The following is a 20,901-nucleotide window of genomic DNA, read 5'->3' as shown; positions in this document are numbered from 1 at the left end:
CACTTAAATATCAGAAATGAAACCTATTTTATCCCCAACCTTACTATTTTAAATAAACTCTCACTAATCTCTGCATTTCTCTTTGACCTTGAAAAAATTTTTATAACAGTATTTTAGTATAACCTAGGCTTTTGATATCTAATGGATATTTTTAGTCTCTTTTCTTCCAGAGAAATCTATTCCTGTATTTTCTCATATAGGAAAACAGATATTTGTTTTTTGTTTTCTTTCAGATTCTCAGTCGAAGGACGAGACAGCAATAAAGAAATGCCCACCATTGAGAAATATACATCTTTTGCTTTACATCCGAGAATTCTTAATAGAGAGCAATCATATGAATATCAGGAATGTGGGAAGACTTTTTGTCAGTACTCAAACCCTGTTCAACGTGAGAGAATACATTCTAGTGAAAAACCCTACTGATACAAAGAATGTGGGAAGAACTTTAGTAATGGACATCGGCTCACTGTACATCAGAGATTTCATACTGGTGAGAAACCTTGAAAATGTAAGGAATGTGGGAAGTCCTTTAGTACCTTTTCGTACCTTGTTCAACATCAGAGAACTCACACTGTTAAGAAAGTCTATGAATGTAAAGAATGTGGGAAGGCTTTTATTAGAGGCTCAGGCTTTGTTAAACATGGGAGAATTCATACTGGCGAGAAACCATATGAATGCAAGGAATGTGGGAAGACCTCTGGTAGTAGCCATAATTTACTGTACATCAGAGTAGTCATACTGCTAAGAAAGCTTATGAATGTGGGGAATGTGGAAAAGCTTTTTATAGTAGCTCTTACCTTGTTCAACATCAAAGAATCCATAGCGGTGAGAAACCCTATGAATGTAAGAAATGTAGGAAAGCTTTTATAGTGTATGGAAAACTTCTTCAGCATCAGAGTATTCATACTGGTAAAAACCTTTCGTGTGTAAAGAATGTAGGAAGGCCTTTAGTACCTTCTCATACCTTGTTCAACATCGGCGAATTCATACTGGTGAGAAACCGTATGAATGTAAAGAATGTGGGAAGGCCTTTAGTAGTAGCTCACCCCTTGTTAAACATCAGAGAATTCATACTGGTGAGAAACCTTATGAGTGTAAGGAATGTGGAAAGGCCTTTAGACTTAGTTCATTTCTTAATGCACCTCAGAGAATTCATGCAGGGGTAAAGCCCTATGAATGCAAGGAATGTGGGAAAGCCTTTAGTCGTGCCTCATAGCTTGTTCAACATGAAAGACTTTATACAGGTGAGAAACCCTATGAGTGTAAGGAGTGCAGCAAGGCTTTTAGTGCTGGCTCATACCTTGTTCAACATCAGAGGATTCATACTGGTGAGAAACCCTACGAATGTAAGGAATGTGGAAAGACCTTTCGAGTACATGTACATGTTACACAGCATCAGAAAATTCATGTTGATGTGAAACCCTATAAATGTAAGGAATGTGGAAAAACAGTTGTGCCTCATACCTTGTACAACGTGGCAGAATTCATACTGGTGAGAAACCCTATGAGTGTAAGGAGTGTGGGAAGGCCTTTAGTTCTGGCTCTTACCTAGTTCAACATCTGAGAATTCATACTGGTGAGAAACCCTTTGAATGTAAGGAATGTGGCAAGACCTTTAGACTTAATTCCTTCCTTACTGAACATCAGAGGTTGCACACTGGTGAGAAACCCTTTAAGTGTAAAAAATGTGGGAAGGACTTTGGAGACAGTTCAGCCCTTAAAGCAATCAGAGAAACCATATGGGTGTAAAACCCTAAGAATTTAAGGAATTTGGGGAGTCCTTTATGTATGACTCAAACATTATTTAGCATCAGAATTTATGCTAATGAAAAACCTGTATGTAAAAAATCTTGTAGGCCTTTAGAAAATATTCTCGTATTACAGAATTCATAATGGAATTCAGAAAACATAGGAAAGCCTTCATTTGTCATTCTTGTGTTTATAATATCAGAATATTCGGGATTGGTGGCCAATTCAGAAAAGGTAGGAAACTTTAGTACAGCATTGGTAGCATGAAATTTGATATGACCTATTCTACTATGGTTGAATGAACTAGTGAATAAAAAAACCCGTCCAGTTACTCTTAAATCATTGCTGAACTTCAGATAATCCATCCTAGTTAAAAAAAAACAAACAAACAAAACCAGTTAATGTATATTGGAAAGCACACATCAGCTCCCATCATTGTCATGCCACCGCCTTCCGACCTGTTTGACCCCAGGCACCATACGTGCTATTTCAGGGCATTGCTTTAAAATGGTGGTATTAGAACCTACATACTTGTAAAAACCTATGCCTGATATTTATTAATTTTACTATTAGCATGTTTTTCAACTGCTAGTGAAATTTTGAGAGTAAGACCCTACAGGTGTAGTTAATTTAGAAATGCCCTGGGGCACCTGGATGGCTCAGTAGGTTAAGACACCGACATCGGCTCAGGTCATGATCTCCCAGTCCGTGCGTTCGAGTCCCGCATCAGGCTCTGTGTTGACGGCTCGGAGCCTGTCTCAGATTCTGTGTCTTTCTCTGCCCCTCCCCCACTCACGCTGTCTCTCAAAAATGAATAAACATTAAAAAAATATATAAAAAAGTTAAAAAAAATGCCTTTATATTCGTGTATCCATTTTACAATTTTAGGTAAATCTCTCTGGATAAAACTTTGTAGAAAGAAAGAAATGAGAGGATATTCATTTTGAAGTCATCCCTTAAATTGAATTAATGCTTGAAAGATACTCAGTCTTTCAATGTATGTGAAGTTGTTGAGAATAGCCTATAATCCTCATTCTTTGTCCAAAACTCAGGGTAAGTTGGAAATAATGAGAGAAAAATACTGTCCACTTGGAAATTTCTTTTACAACTTTTTTGTTAATAGAAATTTTAACCGAGAAAAGTTGAAAGAATAGTAAAATTGCCACCATCTTTGGTAACATTTTGCCTTATTTATTTTATCTCTACTTATCTCTCCATGTATGCATGTTATTTCTGCATGTAAGAGGGAGTTGTAGACTTCACTCCTAAATAATAGCCTTCTACTTTTTTTATAAAAATTGTTTAATGTTTATTTTTGAGAGAGAGACAGAGTACGAGTGGGGGAGGGGCAGAGAGAGGGAGACACAGAATCCGAGCTTCCAGCACAGAGCCTGATGCGGGGCTCGAACCCACAGACTGTGAGATCATGACCTGAGCCGAAGTCGGATGCTTCCCAACTGAGCCACCCAGGTGCCCCTATATACTCTTGAGTCCCACCTTTTTTACATGATTTTGGGGGGAAAGTCCAAGGAAGTTGTGTTAGAGAATGCTTCACATTCTGTATTTTTCTCAGTCCCCTAACTTGTTCCTCTACCCAGATTTTTCTCTATAATTGGAAGTTACACAGATTTCACTGGGTTCTGAAAAACACTTCCAAGGTAATGCTGCAGATTTTGTAAACACATAACTAAGTATTGAAACTCGGATAGGGTAGTCACTGCTGGAGCTTTCCACTGTACGGAGGCTTCTTGCGATTAATGATCTGAATAGTGATAGTTTTAACATCTTGATTTGGGAAGTCACCACATGTATGCATAAGTTTGGGATTAAAGAGAAAACCAAAAATTATGAAATTGAGGTCTACTCAGAAAAGGTAATGAGATGCCTGTGTATCAGAAATTTTCATGTGAGGCCAGAACTGTAATTGGAACATTAATTTTAAAACAACAAAATTAGAAAATTATTGTCACCGTGTATACAATTAACGAATCTGTGAAAAGAGGAAACAATCATATACATTTGTTCTGGGGCCATTTCTTGAAAAGAATTATCTTTCTCCATTGAGTTGCTTTTTGGAAATCAGTAGACTACATAAATATATTCTTTTCCAAATATACTTCTCATACCATTATACCATGTGTCCATTATTCTAACAATACCGAAGAGTATTACTGCACGTTTCAGAACTGCTACTGCTTTGTTGAAAGTCTTTTTTTCAATTACATCTTTGCAGATCAAGTTGTCAATTGCCATGGGAGAAAAAGTTTTGGGGAATTATAATGTGGAGTGTATTGAATCTATAGATCAATATGGAGATAATTCACTTCCATTAATTCATAAACATATATTTCCTTTTACTTAGGTCTTTAATTTCTCTCAGCAATGTTGTGTACTTTTCAGTCCTCCACATATTTTGTTAAGCTTATCCTTTAGTGTGTCATAATTCTTGATATTACGATAAATGCTATTGCTGAATATATAAATTTTTTTCTGTGTATCGACTTTGTTTCCTATGATATTAAATTTGAGTTCTAGTAGCTTTTCATAGATTGCTTAGATTTTTCTGTATACACAACAGTGTCATTTGTGAGCAAACACACTTTTACTATGTCCTACCCAGTTTGAATTTTCTTCTCTTGCAGCATTTCCTACGGTGTCCGGTACACCAGTGTTGAATAGAGCTGATGAAAATGGACATCCTTGGCTTTTGTCGAATCTTGAGGGAAGCATTCAGTTCTTTACCGTTAAATATAATGTTAGCTTTTGATTTTTCATCCATGTCCCTTATCAGGGTGAGGGATTTTCCTTTTATCATTAAAGTGAGTTGTATTTCGTCAAATGCTTCCTTTTTCAGCAATTGAGATTCTCATACAATATAAACATTTTTTATACAGTGACTTACATTGATTTTCAACAGTTGGCTCAACTTTTCATTCCCAAGATCATAGTGTACTTGTCATACATTCCTGCTTTCATTTTGCTAATGTTTATTCAGGAATTTTCACATCTATGTTGATGAGGGAATTTTTTGTTTTTTTATTTGGGGGTTATTGACGTAATTTGCATATAGTAACATTCACCCTGTTTAGGTATACAGTTCTATATATTTTTTGACAAATATATACAGTCATATAACCATAACCACAACCAGGATACAGAATATTTGTCACCCCCCCAAAAAAAGTTCCTTCATGCTCTTGGGTAATTAGTTCCCTTCCCCCAACCCCAGGTCATGACAACTAATCTATGGTTTTGTTGTTTGCAGAATGTCATACAAATACAGTCAGTAGGCTTTTGTTTCTGGCTTTAATTTAGCACAGTGCACTTGTGATTCATCCATTTTATTATGTGTATAAGTTGTTCATTTGTATTCTTGCATCGTATTCCATTGTGGGTGAACCACAATGTGTTTACCCATTCACCAGATGATAGCAATTTGGGTTGTTTCCAGGATGGGCAGTCAAGAATAAAGGCACTGTTTGCACTTTTGTGTGGACATTTTCATTTCTTTAGGTAAATGCCAAGGACTCGAAGTGCTGTTGTATGGTAAATTTGGTTTTAACTTTGGAAAAGTTTGGCAATTTCTTGTAAAGTGGCTGCGCCGTTTTACGTTCCCATCATCAATGTATGAGAGTTGCAGTTACACATCGTTGTCAGCACTTGGTGTTGTCGGCTTTTGTTTTCGGTTACTCTAATAGGTAGGTGTCTGGTGGTAACTCATTGTGTTTTTAATTTGCGTTTTCCTAATGGTTTATGTCTTTGGAAAAATCTCTGTTCAGATCTTCTCATATTTTAATTGGATTTTTTGCTACTGAGTTGTAGGAGTTATTTTTTTTAGATATTAACCCCTTATCAAATGTACCATTTGCAGATATCGTCTCCCATTCAGTAGGTTGCCTTTTTATACTGTTGATGGTTTCTTCTGCTGTGCAGAAGCATTTTAGTTTGATCTAGTTCCATTTGTTTACTTTTGCTTTTGTTGCCATTGCCTCTGGAGTCCGATCCAAAAACTATCTCCAAGAGCAATGTCAAACATTTTACTGCCTGTTTTCTTATAAGAGTTTTATGGTCTCCCATCTTATATTCAAGTCTTTAATCCACTGTGAGTTAAATTTTGGGTATGGTGTTAACATAGTGGTACAGTTTCATTCTTTTTGATGTGGCCCTCTGGGTTTCCCAGCACCGTTTATTGAAAAGACTGTCCTTTCCCCATTGTATATTCTTGGCTTCTTTCTCATAAATTAGCTGACTATGCATGAATTTATTATAAGCTCTCTATTCCATTGCATCAGTCTGTGTGTCTGCTCAATGCCAATACCATACTGTTTTGATTACTATAGCCTTGTAATGTAGTCTGAAATCAGGAAGTGTGATGCCTCCAGCTTTGTTCTTCTTTCTCAATATTGCTTTGGTGATATAGTACCTTTTGTGGTTCCATACAAAGTTTAGGATTGTTCTATTTCTGTGAAAAATGCCATTGGGATTTTGATAGGGATTGCACTGAATCCATAGATTGCTTTGGGTAATATGGACATCTTAACAATATTAATTCTTCCAATCCATGAGCATGGAATATCTTTAGATTTATTTGTGTCTTCTTTGACTTCTTTTATCAATGTTTTAAAATTTTCAGTGTAAGGGCATTCTACCTCCTTGGTTAAATTTATTCTAGTTATTTTATTCCTTTTGATGCAATTGTAAATGGGATTGTTTTAATTTTTTTCTGATAGTTTGTTAGTATATAGAAACACAACTGGTTTTTGTATATTGATTTTGTATCCTGCAACTTTACTGAAATTGTTTTTTAATTCAAATAGTGTTTTGGTGGAGTCTTCAGGGGTTTCTATATATAAAATCTTACTGTCCACAAATAGTGATAGTTTTACTTCTTCAGTTTGGATACCTTCTATTTCTTTTTCTTGCCTAGTTGCTCTGGCTAGGACTTCCAATACTATGTTGAATAAAAGTGGAGAGAGTGGGCATCCTTGATTTGTCCCTGATGATAAAAGTTTTCAGCTTTTCACTGTTGAGTATGTTTGCTGTGGGCTGATCTTAAATGGCCTTTATTATGTTGAGGTACATTTCCACTCTACCCACTTTGTTGAAATTTTTTTTATCATAAATTGGTGTTTGTTAAATGCTTTTCCTTCAACTGAGATAATCATGATTTTTATTCCTTTTGTTGATGTACTTTATCACATTGATTTGTGGATATTGAACCATATTTTTATCCCTGGAATAAATCCCACTTCATCACAATGTATAATCTTTTTAATGGATTAATTTGGATTGCTAATATTTTGTTGAGGATTTTTGTGTCTATGTCCATCAGGGATATTGGCCTGTAATTTCCTTTTTTTGTGGTGTCTTTGTTTTTGGTATCAGGGTAATGCTGGCCTTATAAAATGAGTCTGGAAGGATTTCCTTTCTTCAGATTTTCTTTTCTTTCTTTTTCTTTCTTTGTTTTTTCGGTGTTTTGTTTGTATTGTTATTTTGTTTTGTTTTTGAAGAGTTTGGGAAGGATAGGTAGACTTCATTAATGAAGCTGTCTGGTCCTGGACTTTTGTTTGCTGTGTTTTTGGTTACGGATTCAATCTTCTTTCTAGTAATCAGTCTATTCAGATTTTCTATTTCTTCATGATTCAGTCTTAGAAGATTGTACGTGTCTAGGAATTTACCTGTTTCTTCTAGGTTGTTCAATTTGTTGGTGTATATTTGTTCATAGTAGTCTCTTATGATCTTTTGTATTTCTTTGGGGTCAGTTGTAACTTCCCCTCTTTCGTTTCTGATTTTATTTATATGAGCCTTCTCTTTTCTTAGTCTAAAGGTTTATCAATTTTGTTTATCTTTTCAAAGGACCAACTCTTAGTTTCATTAATCTTTTCTATTTTTAGTCTTTTTTATTTCTGCTCTGATCTTTATTATTTCCATCCTTCTACTGACTCTGGGCTTTGTTCCTCTCCTTCTAGTTCCTTCAGGTATAAAGTTAGATTGTTTATTTGAGAGTTTTCTCATTTCTTCAGTTAGGTCTGTATTGCTACGCACTTTAGAATTGCTTTTTCTGCATCCCGCAGATTTTGATACGTTGTATTTTCATTTGTCTCGAGGTACTTTTGAGTTATCCTCTGATTTATTCAAAAAAGAAATAATCCATTGGTTACTCGGTAGCATGTTGTTTAATCTCCACATATTTGTGATTTTTCCAGTTTTCTTTTTGTGATTGATTTCTAGTTTTATACCATTGTGGTATGAAAAGAGGCTTGGTATGATTTCAGTCGTCTTAAATTTATTGAGATTCATTTTGTGTATGACCTGTCCTGAACAATGTTTTCTGTGTACTTGAGAAGACATGTGTATTCTGCTTTGGATTCGAATGTGAAATAAAGAGGGGGAGGGAGGGAGTCCATCTGGTCTCTTGGGGGACAAAGGAAAGGTCTCTAGCCCAGAATGTAAGCAACTGGCTCTGGAGGAGATAAAAGGGTATCTCCAGACTGTCTTACCCTTAGAATAGGACTCTGGTGAGGGGAGACATGTCCATCATTACAGTGTCAATATTTGCTGCTCAGAAGACCCAGACAGTGCATGAACACCAAGAAATCCAGGAAGAATGGTCTTCCAACACTTAATTCGACCATGCCCCAAGCACTGTGTGCCAGTTGTTTTGTCCATTTCTGGTCAGAACACGAGTATTTTCCAGTGTTAACTGGATCTTCCTACCTTTAAACGCAATCAGGTCTGACAAACATTCCCAGATGCTCATGATCTGTTGCCTATAACCCATTCCAGCACCAAACACGCTATAAATTAGTGTTCGATTTCAGGAAACAGAGTAAATAAGCAGCTAAATGGTAAGAGAATTGGGGTTTAACACAATCGCTGAAATAACAATAGGAATGAGTTCTAGACTAGACTTTCAGCAATGATCCCCGTGACAAGACAGTCAAGCTTGTTCTCCATGGAAGAGGCTACTTCTGCCTCCACTGAGAAAGTGCTATTTCATTGAATAAAAATTGGACTTAAGTAAATATACTCTCCTACATAGTATGATAAATTTGTCCAAGTTTTTTTCATCATAGTAAGTACTTTTATTTCTACCCCTCATTAAAAAAATTATTTTATCAAAAACAATCCCATCTGTTACTTGCTAAAAAGTGCAAAGGACCTATCTCTACCGCTTAAGTTTGTCAGTCATCAACTTTAATAGCTCCTTGTGTTATGTTTTATATGTTTTATTATGAAAGAGAATGGAGAGAACGGTACAGGTGATTTAAAATTTTTCTTTGTCTGAATACCTAGTCACTATTCTGCCTCCCCAAAAGTCTCAGCCAGTGTGAATTTGGTATGTATCCTCAGGCTACTTTATTATAATTTCACTTGCATTTTTATTTGTCTTTGCACAATCTTATGAGTTTAAGCTCATCTTTTCTAAGAAGTCTCATTATGGGCTCATTTTTATTCATTCATGTATTTTAACCCACAATAGTCCATATTCTCTTTCTAAAATAACAAAAAAAAATTTTGAGCAAAGAGAACATGAGTGGGGGGGAGAGGGGCAGAGGGAGAAAGAATCCCAAGCAGACTCTGTGCTCAGCACAGAGCTTGATCCCATGGCCCTGGGATCATGACCTGAGCAGAAATCAAGAGTCAGACACTCAACCACTGGGAGCCACCCAGGTGCCCCAACGCTCAACTTGTAACTGGCCAGAGGTGTAGCTCACTTCTTTGTCTCTGGACAAAATTATATTAATTTTACAACTTTTTATTATTAAAATTTCCAAAAATACAGAACATTTATTAATTTAGAAACACACCAGTATATCCAGAACACCTGAAAATGGGGCTGAGGTAAAGCTTTCTTGCTTGGGCAGGGCTTGCAGGGTTTGAATCTTGCAAAAGAAGGAACCCCTGGGCTTTTCTCATCAGTCTGCCCAGATGTGAGGCACAAGAGGAAGAAATGCCTCCGACCTTCAAACAAAAATGAACTTAAAATAGATCACAGACTGAAATAAAATGCAAAAGTACAAAATATTTAGGGGTACTGAGCGGCTCAGTCATTAAGTGTCAGACTTCAGCTTAGGTCATGATCTCATGGTTGGTGAGTTCGAGTCCCACATTAGGTGAGCACGAGCCCTGCATCTATGAGCCCTGCTCCTCTGCCCACCCCCCCCGCCCCTCCTGGGATTTTCTCTCTGCCCCTCACTCACTTGTGCCCTCTCTCTCTCAAAAAACAAACGCCCCACCAAAATATTTAGAAGGAAATACAAGAGGAAATTGTCAGGACTGAAGGCTATGTGAAGTATAAACAAACATTAAGCAACAACAAAAGTATCAAGGATCTGTTTCCACATTTTAAAACTAGGGGAAAAAAGAGGGGGGCTGGCTGGCTCAGTTGGTGAAGCATGCAACTCTTGATCTCGGGGTTATGAGTTTGAGCCCCAGGTTGGGTATAGAGTTTACTTGAAATAAAAATTTTTAAAAACGCAGAATAATAAAGATCTAAATGGAAATCAGTGAAGTAAACAGACTATAGAGAAAGTCAGTAAGGGGCACCTGGGTGGCTCAGTCGGTTAAGTGTCTGACTTCAGCTCAGGTCACGACTTCATGGTTTGTGAGTTCAAGCCCTGTATCCGGCTCTCTACTGTCAGCACAAAGCCCACTTTGGATCCTGTCTCCTGCTCTCTGCCCCTCCCCCACTCACTCTGTCTTTCTCAAAATAAAAGAGTAAAACCAAAAGCCTTAAGAATAATAAAATAGATAAGCCTCTATGCAAGATTTATCAAGTTATAAAAGGAAATACACAAATTACCAATATCAGGAATGAGAAAGGAGACATCACTACAATTACACAAATATTGAGGGGGGAAAAAGGGAAAATCATGAACGTATTTCTACCAATAAACAATTTAAATGAAATTAACAAATTCCTTTAAAGACACAAATGACTAAAGTTTACAAAAACAGATAAAAAAATAGATAACCTATGTAGCCCTATATCTAAAATTAAATTTTGAATTAGAAATCTTTGCATAAAGTTACTTACATCTGTTGCGTCTCTATGCTGGACAAAGGATACAATGTTGTCCTACTGCACATATTTGCCAACTTCACATTCAGACACCGCACGTAGCTTGAAAATGGCTGCAAAGTAAATACTAGAACTCAGAGCTTGACTTACTTTTTCATTAGCTGTGAAGACGCAAGAAAGTAGACACTATGTTAATTCAAATTCAACTTAAAAGTATATTGTGTCTATAGTTTCCCACTGGGAACAGCGCAAAATTTTGAGGACACATTTTCAGTATTCAAAATGTATTACCCCATTATGTAAATAAGTTACCAACATCATTGATAAATGACTGAAATTCCAACAAATTTCTTTGCTGTTTCATTGTATTCTTCAACCAACATTTTAACAATAGGCAAAAGATATAATGGGCATTTTACCAAAGATACTTGGGTAGTAAATAACATTTTACAAATGCTCAAGGTCATGAGTCATTAGAGAAATGCCAGGTAAAACCACAGCGAGATTCTACTACTACAGGCCTATTAAAATGGCAAACATTAGAAACACTGATATCAATTCTTGGCTACTATATGGAAGAACTGGAACTCATTCACTTTTGGGGGAAAGTAACATGATATAAGTACTTTAGAAAACAATTTGTCAGTTTCCAAAAATTTTTAATATTCACCTGCCCTGTAGACAAAGACATTGTACTCCTAGATATTATCACAAGGGAAATGAAGGCATAGGCCCATATGAATACCTGTACATTCATGCCCATAGCTTAGTTTGTAATAGCCAAAAACTCATGTTATTTAACATATAAAAAGCTTAAAAAATTATAGTGCATTTGAGTAAGTTTTCTGGTAAAATGGTAGAATAGGAAGCACTAGAAAGTCATCTCCCTATCTACACAACAATTGTATTGGCAGAATATGTCTACTGTAACTATTTTGGAACTCTGGGGTCTATTCAAAGGCTTACAACTTACAGAGGAAGCCTTAAGCAGTAATTTGCAGTTAATTTTGCTCAGTGTATGTCCTCAGCACTGTAGCAGCTACCTATCCCTTGTCCCCTTGCCCTGTGGCAGGCAGCTATTTGTGTGTCCCTGGAGCAGCTTGCATGCAGTTTTGGGGAGAGTGGGCAGGACCCCACTCTCCAAATATTGAGGATCTGTGCTCTAACCTGACCGCAGAGGTGAAAACACGGAAGTGGGCGGCCATTTGTGCAACTCTTGTCCAATTGTTACAAGCCACTACCCCTCTGACTGAGGTGACTTCCAGGGGATTTTAGGTGCCAGCACATTTCTGCCCCTTCATTTTTCTTTTTCTCCTTTTGGGAGTCAAATACTTAGGATTAAGACATTCCAAAGCAATCACATATACAGGAGAATCTTAGAAGTCAAGTTAACAGGCTCAGAAGAGACCCGAGATAGATACACTTCAGGCTGATCCCTGGCAGAGACGGCCTAGGACGGTTAAAAACATTTCTAAATAAAAATGGCAAACGCTGGGAAAAGATGAAGAATCTGATTTCCAGCGTTAACACATAATTAAATTTAAGTGTCCAGTGCTCAACAACAACAAAAATCACAAGGCAAACAAAAAAAAACCAGGAAAGCATGGCCCGTTCAAAGGGGGAAAACATCACCAGAAACTGTCTTGTAAAAAAAACCCTGATGTCAGCTCCCATTAGACAAAGACTTTAAAACAACTATCTTAGGATCCTGAGGGAGATGGCGGCGTAGGAGGACGCTGGGCTCACCGCGTCCTGCTAATTACTTAGATTCCACCCACACCTGCCTAAATAACCCAGAAAACCATCAGAAGACTAGCAGAACGGAATCTCCGGAGCCAAGTGTAGACGAGAGGCCCATGGAAGAGGGTTGGAAGGGCAGAGAGTAGGTGCACACTACACGGACTGGCAGGAGGGAGCCAGGGCAGAGGGGCGGCCCGCGGGCCAAGCAGAGCCCCCGAGTCTGGCTTGCAAAAGCGGAGGGGCCGGATAGGGTGTGTTCGGACAGCAAGCGGGACTTAACATCTGGAAGGCTATAAGCTAACAGCTCTGCTCGGAGAGCGGGAGGGCTGGAGGGCAATGGGAGGGAGAGTTGTTGAGCCCCAGATGACAGAGCTCAGCTTGGTGGGGAACAAAGACGCTCGCCAGCGCCATCTCCCTCGCCCATCCCCCAGCCAAAATCCCAAAGGGAACCAGTTCCTGCCAGGGAACTTGCTTGCACCTCGAAAACACCCAACGCTGTGCTTCTGCGGATCCATCCCTCCGGTGGCAGGTCTGACTCCCTCCCGGTGCCGCAGGGCCCCTCCCGAAGCAGATCTCTGAAGGAAAAGTGAGCTGAGCCTGCCCCTCCCGCCCCCGCGCACCTTGCCTACCCACCCCAGCTAATACGCCAGATCCCCAGCACCACAAGCCTGGCAGTGTGCAAGTAGCCCAGATGGGCCACGCCACCCCACAGTGAATCCCGCCTCTAGGAGAGGGGAAGAGAAGGCACACACCAGTCCGACTGTGGCCCCAGCGGTGGGCTGGGGGCAGACATCAGGGCGGACTGCGGCCCCGCCCACCAACTCCAGTTATACACCACAGCACAGGGGAAGTGCCCTGCAGGTCCTCACCACACCAGGGACTATCCAAAATGACCAAGCGGAAGAATTCCCCTCAGAAGAATCTCCAGGAAATAACAACAGCTAATGAACTGATCAAAAAGGATTTAAATAATATAACAGAAAGTGAATTTAGAATAATAGCCATAAAATTAATCGCTGGGCTTGAAAACAGTATAGAGGACAGCAGAGAATCTCTTGCTACAGAGATCAAGGGACTAAGGAACAGTCAGGAGGAGCTAAAAAATGCTATAAACGAGCTGCAAAATAAAATGGAAACAACCATGGCTCGGATTGAAGAGGCAGAGGAGAGAATAGGTGAACTAGAAAATAAAATTATGGAAAAAGAGGAAGCTGAGAAAAAGAGAGATAAAAAAAATCGAGGAGTATGAGGGGAAAATTAGAGAACTAAGTGATGCACTAAAGAGAAATAATCTACGCATAATTGGTATTCCAGAGGAGGAAGAGAGAGGGAAAGGTGCTGAAGGTGTACTTGAAGAAATAATAGCTGAGAACTTCCCTGATCTGGGGAAGGAAAGAGGCATTGAAATCAAAGAGGCACAGAGAACTCCCTTCCGACATAACTTGAATCGACCTTCTGCACAAGCATGAAACCTACAGACATCACAATGACTCTAAACCCATATCTTTCTATAATAACACTGAACGTAAATGGGCTAAATGTGCCAACCAAAAGACATAGGGTATCAGAATGGATAAAAAAAAAAAAACAAGACCCATCTGTTTGCTGTCTACAAGAGACTCATTTTTGACCTGAGGACACCTTCAGATTGAAAGTGAGGGGATGGAGAACTATTTATCATACTTGGAAGTCAAAAGAAAGCTGGAGTAGCCATACTTATATCAGACAAACTAGACTTTAAATTAAAGGTTGTAACAAGAGATGAAGGGCATTATATAATAATTACAGGGTCTATCCATCAGGAAGAGCTAACAATTCTAAATGTCTATGCACCAAATATGGAGCCCCCCAAATATATGAAACAATTACTCACAAACGTAAGCAACCTTATTGATAAGAATGTGGTAATTGCAGGGGACTTTAGTACCCCACTTACAACAATGGATAGATCATCTAGACACACGATCAATAAAGAAACAAGGGCCCTGAATGATACATTGGATCAGATGGACTTGAAAGATATATTTAGAACTCTGCATCCCAAAGCAACAGAACATACTTTCTTCTCGAGTGCACATGGAACATTCTCCAAGATAGATCACATACTGGGTCACAAAACAGCCCTTCGTAAGTATACAAGAATTGAGATCATACCATGCATACTTTCAGACCACAATGCTATGAAGCTTGAAATCAACCACAGGAAAAAGTCTGGAAAACCTCCAAAAGCATGGAGGTTAAAGAACACCCTACTAAAGAATGAATGGGTCAACCAGGCAATTAGAGAAGAAATTTAAAAATATATGGAAACAAACAAAAATGAAAATACAACAATCCAAACGCTCTGGGATGCAGCGAAGGCAGTCCTGAGAGGAAAATACGTTGCAATCCACGCCTATCTCAAGAAACAAGAAAAATCCCAAATACAAAATCTAACAGCACACCTAAAGGAAATAGAAGCAGAACAGCAAAGGCAGCCTAAACCCAGCAGAAGAAGAGAAATAATAAAGATCAGAGCAGAAATAAACAATATAGAATCTAAAAAAACTGTAGAGCAGATCAACAAAACCAAGAGTTGGTTTTTTGAAAAAATAAACAAAATTGATAAACCTCTAGCCAGGCTTCTCAAAAAGAAAAGGGAGATGACCCAAATAGATAAAATCATGAATGAAAATGGAATTATTACAACCAATCCCTCAGAGATACAAACAAGTATCAGGGAATACTATGAAAAATTATATGCCAACAAATTGGACAACCTGGAAGAAATGGACAAATTCCTAAACACCCACACTCTTCCAAAACTCAATCAGGAGGAAATAGAAAGCTTGAACAGACCCATAACCAGCGAAGAAATTGAATCGGTTATCAAAAATCTCCCAACAAATAAGAGTCCAGGACCAGATGGCTTCCCAGGGGAGTTCTACCAGACGTTTAAAGCAGAGATAATACCTATCCTTCTCAAGCTATTCCAAGAAATAGAAGGGGAAGGAAAACTTCCAGACTCATTCTATGAAGCCAGTATTACTTTGATTCCTAAACCAGACAGAGACCCAGTAAAAAAAGAGAACTATAGGCCAATATCCCTGATGAATATGGATGCAAAAATTCTCAATAAGATACTAGCAAATCAAATTCAACAGCATATGAAGAGAATTATTCACCATGATCAAGTGGGATTCATTCCTGGGATGCAGGGCTGGTTCAACATTTGCAAATCAATCAATGTGATACATCACATTAATAAAAGAAAAGAACCATATGATCCTGTCAATCGACCAATGCTTTGTCAAGCATTTGACAAAATTCAGCAACATTTCTTAATAAAAACCCTCAAGAAAGTCGGGATAGAAGGAACATACTTAAACATCATAAAAGCCATTTATGAAAAGACCACAGCTAACATCATCCTCAATGGGGAAAAGCTGAGAGCTTTTTCCCTGAGATCAGGAACACGACAGGGATGTCAACTCCCACCACTGTTGTTTAACATAGTGTTGGAAGTTCTAGCATCATCAATCAGACAACAAAAAGAAATCAAAAGCATCAAAATTGGCAAAGATGAGGTTAAGCTTTCACTTTTTGCAGATGACATGATATTATACATGGAAAATCCAATAGACTCCACCAAAAGTCTGCTAGAACTGATACATGAATCCAGCAAAGTTGCAGGATACAAAATCAATGTACAGAAATCAGTTGCATTCTTATACACTAATAATGAAGCAACAGAAAGACAAATAAAGAAAAGGATCCCATTCACAATTGCACCAAGAAGCATAAAATACCTAGGGACAAATCTAACCAAAGATGTAAAAGATCTGTATGCTGAAAACTGTAGAAAGCTTATGAAGGAAACTGAAGAAGAGATAAAGAAATGGAAAAACATTCCGTGCTCATGGGTTGGAAAAATAAATATTGTCAAAACGTCAATACTACCCAAAGCTATCTACACATTCAATGCAATCCCAATCAAAATTGCACCAGCATGCTTCTCGAAGCTAGAACAAGCAATCCTAAAATTCATATGGAACCACAAAAGGCCCCGAATAGCCAAAGTAATTTTCAAGAAGAAGACCAAAGCAGGAGGCATCACAATCCCAGACTTTAGCCTCTACTACAAAGCTCTAATCATCAAGACAGCATGGTATTGGCACAAAAACAGACACATAGACCAATGGAATTGAATAGAAACCCCAGAACTAGACCCACAAACGTATGGCCAACTCATCTTTGACAAAGCAGGAAAGAACATCCAATGGAAAAAAGACAGTCTCTTTAACAAATGGTGCTGGGAGAACTGGACAGCAACATGCAGAAGGTTGAAACTAGACCACTTTCTCACACCATTCACAAAAATAAACTCAAAATGGATAAAGGACCTGAATGTGAGACAGGAAACCATCAAAACCTTAGAGGAGAAAGCAGGAAAAGACCTCTCTGACCTCAGCCGTAGCAATTTCTTGACACATCCCCAAAGGCAAGGGAATTAAAAGCAAAAATGAACGATTGGGACCTCATGAAGATAAAAAGCTTCTGCACAGCAAAGGAAACAATCAACAAAACTAAAAGGCAACCCACGGAATGGGAAAAGATATTTGCAAATGACATATCAGACAAAGGGCTAGTATCCAAAATCTATAAAGAGCTCACCAAACTCCACACCCGAAAAACAAATAATCCAGTGAAGAAATGGACAGAAAACATAAATAGACACTTCTCTAAAGAAGACATCCAGATGGCCCACAGGCACATGAAAAGATGCTCAATGTTGCTCCTCATCAGGGAAATACAAATCAAAACCACACTCAGATATCACCTCACGCCAGTCAGAGTGGCCAAAATGAACAAATCAGGAGACTATAGATGCTGGAGAGAATGTGGAGAAATGGGAACCCTCTTGCCCTGTTGGTGGGAATGCAAACTGGTGCAGCCACTCTGGAAAACTGTGTGGAGATTCCTCAAAAAATTAAAAATAGACCTACCCTATGACCCAGCAATAGCACTGCTAGGAATTTATCCAAGAGATACAGGAGTGCATAGGGACACATGTACCCCAATGTTTATAGCAGCACCCTCAACAATAGCCAAATTATGGAAAGAGCCTAAATGTCCATCAACTGATGAATGGATAAAGAAATTGTGGTTTATATACACAATGGAGTACTACGTGGCAATGAGAAAGAATGAAATATGGCCCTTTGTAGCAACGTGGATGGAACTGGAGAGTGTGATGCTAAGTGAAATAAGCCATACAGAGAAAGACAGATACCATATGTGTTCACTCTTATGTGGATCCTGAGAAACTTAACAGAAACCCATGGGGGAGGGGAAGGAATAAAAAAAAAGGGGTTAGAATGGGAGAGAGCCAAATCATAAGAGACTCTTAAAAAAACTGAGAACTGAGGGTTGATGGGGGGTGGAAGGGGGGGGTGGGTGATGGGTATTGAAGAGGGCATCTTTTGGGATGAGCACTGGGTGTTGTATGGAAACCAATTTGACAATAAATTTCATATATTGAAAAAAAAAGAAAAAACCCTATCTTATAGATGATCAAATAACTAAAGGAAGACATGGAGAAAGGCAAGGAAATGCTGTATGAACAAAAATGGAAATATCACACAAGACATAGAAAACATAAAAAGGAATCAAAACGAGATTCTAGTGCTAAAATTACCACAACTGAAATGAAAAATTTGCTAGAGGGATTCAAAAGCAGATTTGAGAACATGGAAGAATCAGTGAAATTCAAGATAGGAAAATCAAAAGAGAAAGGAGTGAAGAAAAGTAAACAGAATATAAGTCACCTCGGGAACACCTTCAAGAGGAACAACACACACTTTGTCAGAGTCCCAGGACATGAGACAAAGGAGAGATAACCTGAAGATTTAATGGCTGAAAACTCCCCCGGATTGATGAAATACATAAATATAAGCACCCAAGAAGCTCAAGGAACTCCATAAAGGATGAATTCAAAGAGACCCAAATCAAGACAAACTACAATCTGTCAAAAGACAGAGAAATTTGACAGGAACAAGGGAGGTGACCTGCCAACACAAGGGATCCTCAGTAAGATTGTCCGCAGATTCTTCATCAGATCCTTTAGAAGCCAGAGGGTTGCCTGGATGGCTCAGTTGGTTAAGTGTCCGACTCTTGGTTTTGACTCCGGTCACGATCCCAGGGTCGTGAGTTCAAGCCTGCATCGGGTTTGCATTGTCCGTGCAGAGCCTGCTTGGGATTCTCTCTCTCCCTCTCTCTCTGCCCCTCCCCTACTAGCTCTCTCTCTCTCACAATAAATACAAACTTAAAAAAAATTCCTTAGAAGCCAGAAAACAGTGGGATGGTATGTTCAAAGTGCTGAAAGAAAAGAAAAATGGTAACCAAGAATCATGTATCTGGCAAAATTGTCTTTCAAAAGTAAGGGGGAAATTAATTCTCAGATAAACGAAATCCGAGGAAGTTTACAATCACTAGACCTGCCTAGCAAGAAGTGCTAAAGGGAGTCCTTCCATTTGAAGTCAAAGGACATTAGACTAACTCTAAGCCGTGTGAAGGAATAAAGATCACCTGTAAAGGTAAATACAAGTGCAATTTTTAAAACCACTATTATTGTAACTTTGGTTTATAACTTCGTTAATTTCCACGATTTAAAAAGATAATGCATTTTTAAAAAACAATGATTAGCATATATTTTGGACCTAAAATGTATAAAGATGTAATTCTGTGATATCAATAACTGAAAGGGTTGGAGGTGGAACTGCATAGGAGCAGAGTTTTCGTATGGTATGGAAATCAGGCTAATATAAATTCAAATTAGAGTGTTATAGTTTTAGGATGTTCAACATAATCTCCATGGTACCCACAAAGAAAATAGCTATAGAATACACACAAAAGGAAATGAGAAGGGCATTAAAACATTTTACATTAAAACAATCAAAAACAGGGGCACCTGGGTGGCTCGGTCGGTTAAGCGTCCGACTTCGGCTCAGGTCATGATCTCACGGTCCGTGAGTTCGAGCCCCACGTCGGGCTCTGTGCTGACAGCTCAGAGCCTGGAGCCTGTTTCAGATGCTGTGTCTCCCTCTCTCTCTGCTCCTCCCCTGTTCATGCTCTGTCTCTCTCTGTCTCAAAAATAAATTAAAAAAACGTTAAAAAAATTTTAAAACAATCAAAAACAAAAGAAGACAGTACTATAGGAAATGGGGACCCAAAGCCATATAGAAAACAAATAGCAAAATGACAGAAGTCCTTCCTTATCAGTAATTACTTTAAATGTAAGTGGATTAAACTCTCCAATCAAAATACAGAAACTGACAGAATGGATGTTTAAAAATGACCCAACTAGGGGTACCCGGGTGAATCAGTCAGTTAAGCGTCAGACTTCAGCTCAGGTCGTGATCTCACAGTTTGTGAGTTCAAGCCCCACACCAGGCCCTCTGCTGTCAGTACAGAGCCCACTTCAGATCCTCTGTCCCCCTCTCTCTCTGCCCCTCCCCACTCTCTGTCTCTCTCTCTCTCAAAAGTAAACATTAAAAAATAATAAAAAAAAAAATCCAACCATATGTTGTCCACAGAGACTAACTTTATAGCCAAAGACAAAAGTAGGTTGAAAGTGAAAGGATGGAAAAACACATTCCATATAAATAATAAGCAATTACAGTAAGGGTGGCTATATTAATATCAGACAAAATAGACTTTAAATTTTAAAAAGTTATGAAACAAATTTGGACATTTTTATATTGTAATAAAATGTCCAGTAAGAAGGGATATACAATTATAAACATTTATGAAACTAATAACAGACCAAGAAAACATAAAAAGCAAAAACTGATAGGAAGAAGTGGACAGTTTTACAATAGTTGGAGACCACTCTCAATAATAAACAAAAAGTCAGTAAGGAAATAAACGTCTTGAACAACACATAAACCAATCAGACTAATGGAAATTTACATAATATTCTAACCAACAACAATAGAAAACACACTGTTCTCAAGTGCACATGGGATATTTCTATGATAGACCATGTTAGGCCACAAATTAAGGCTTAACAGATTTTAAAAGGTAGATATTATACAAAGTATTTTGTCCAAACTCAATAGGATGAAGTTAGAAATTGGTAAAAGGCAAACTAGAAAATTCACAAATTTGTGGAAATTAACCCATATTTAATCAATGGAACAAAGGAGAAATCACAAGGAATATTAGAAAATACTTGGAGATGAAAGAAAACAAAAACACAACATACCAAAACTCATGAAATGCAGCAAAAGCAGTATGAAGGAGGAAGCTTACATTAAAAAAGAAAGATCTCGGGGCGCCTGGGTGGCACAGTCGGTTAAGCGTCCGACTTCAGCCAGGTCACGATCTCACGGTCCGTGAGTTCGAGC

General features: G+C 38.3%; 1 protein-coding gene across 1 annotated transcript; it reads left to right on the top strand.

The window, feature by feature from the left end:
* Positions 1-451: 451 nt before the first annotated feature.
* On the top strand, positions 452-1,564 carry LOC124511763 (zinc finger protein 570-like). Its single transcript, XM_047079129.1, is given in 4 exon segments — positions 452-490; positions 729-909; positions 912-1,492; positions 1,553-1,564. Coding segments are annotated over 4 exon segments (813 nt in total).
* The last annotated feature ends 19,337 nt before the right edge of the window (positions 1,565-20,901 follow it).

Source organism: Lynx rufus, unplaced genomic scaffold (genome assembly GCF_022079265.1).
Source record: "Lynx rufus isolate CCGP_SWC_20201006 ecotype Redwood Valley unplaced genomic scaffold, mLynRuf1.p SCAF_16, whole genome shotgun sequence".
NCBI lineage: Eukaryota > Metazoa > Chordata > Mammalia > Carnivora > Felidae > Lynx > Lynx rufus.
This window is presented reverse-complemented; position numbering and strand designations above follow the sequence as displayed.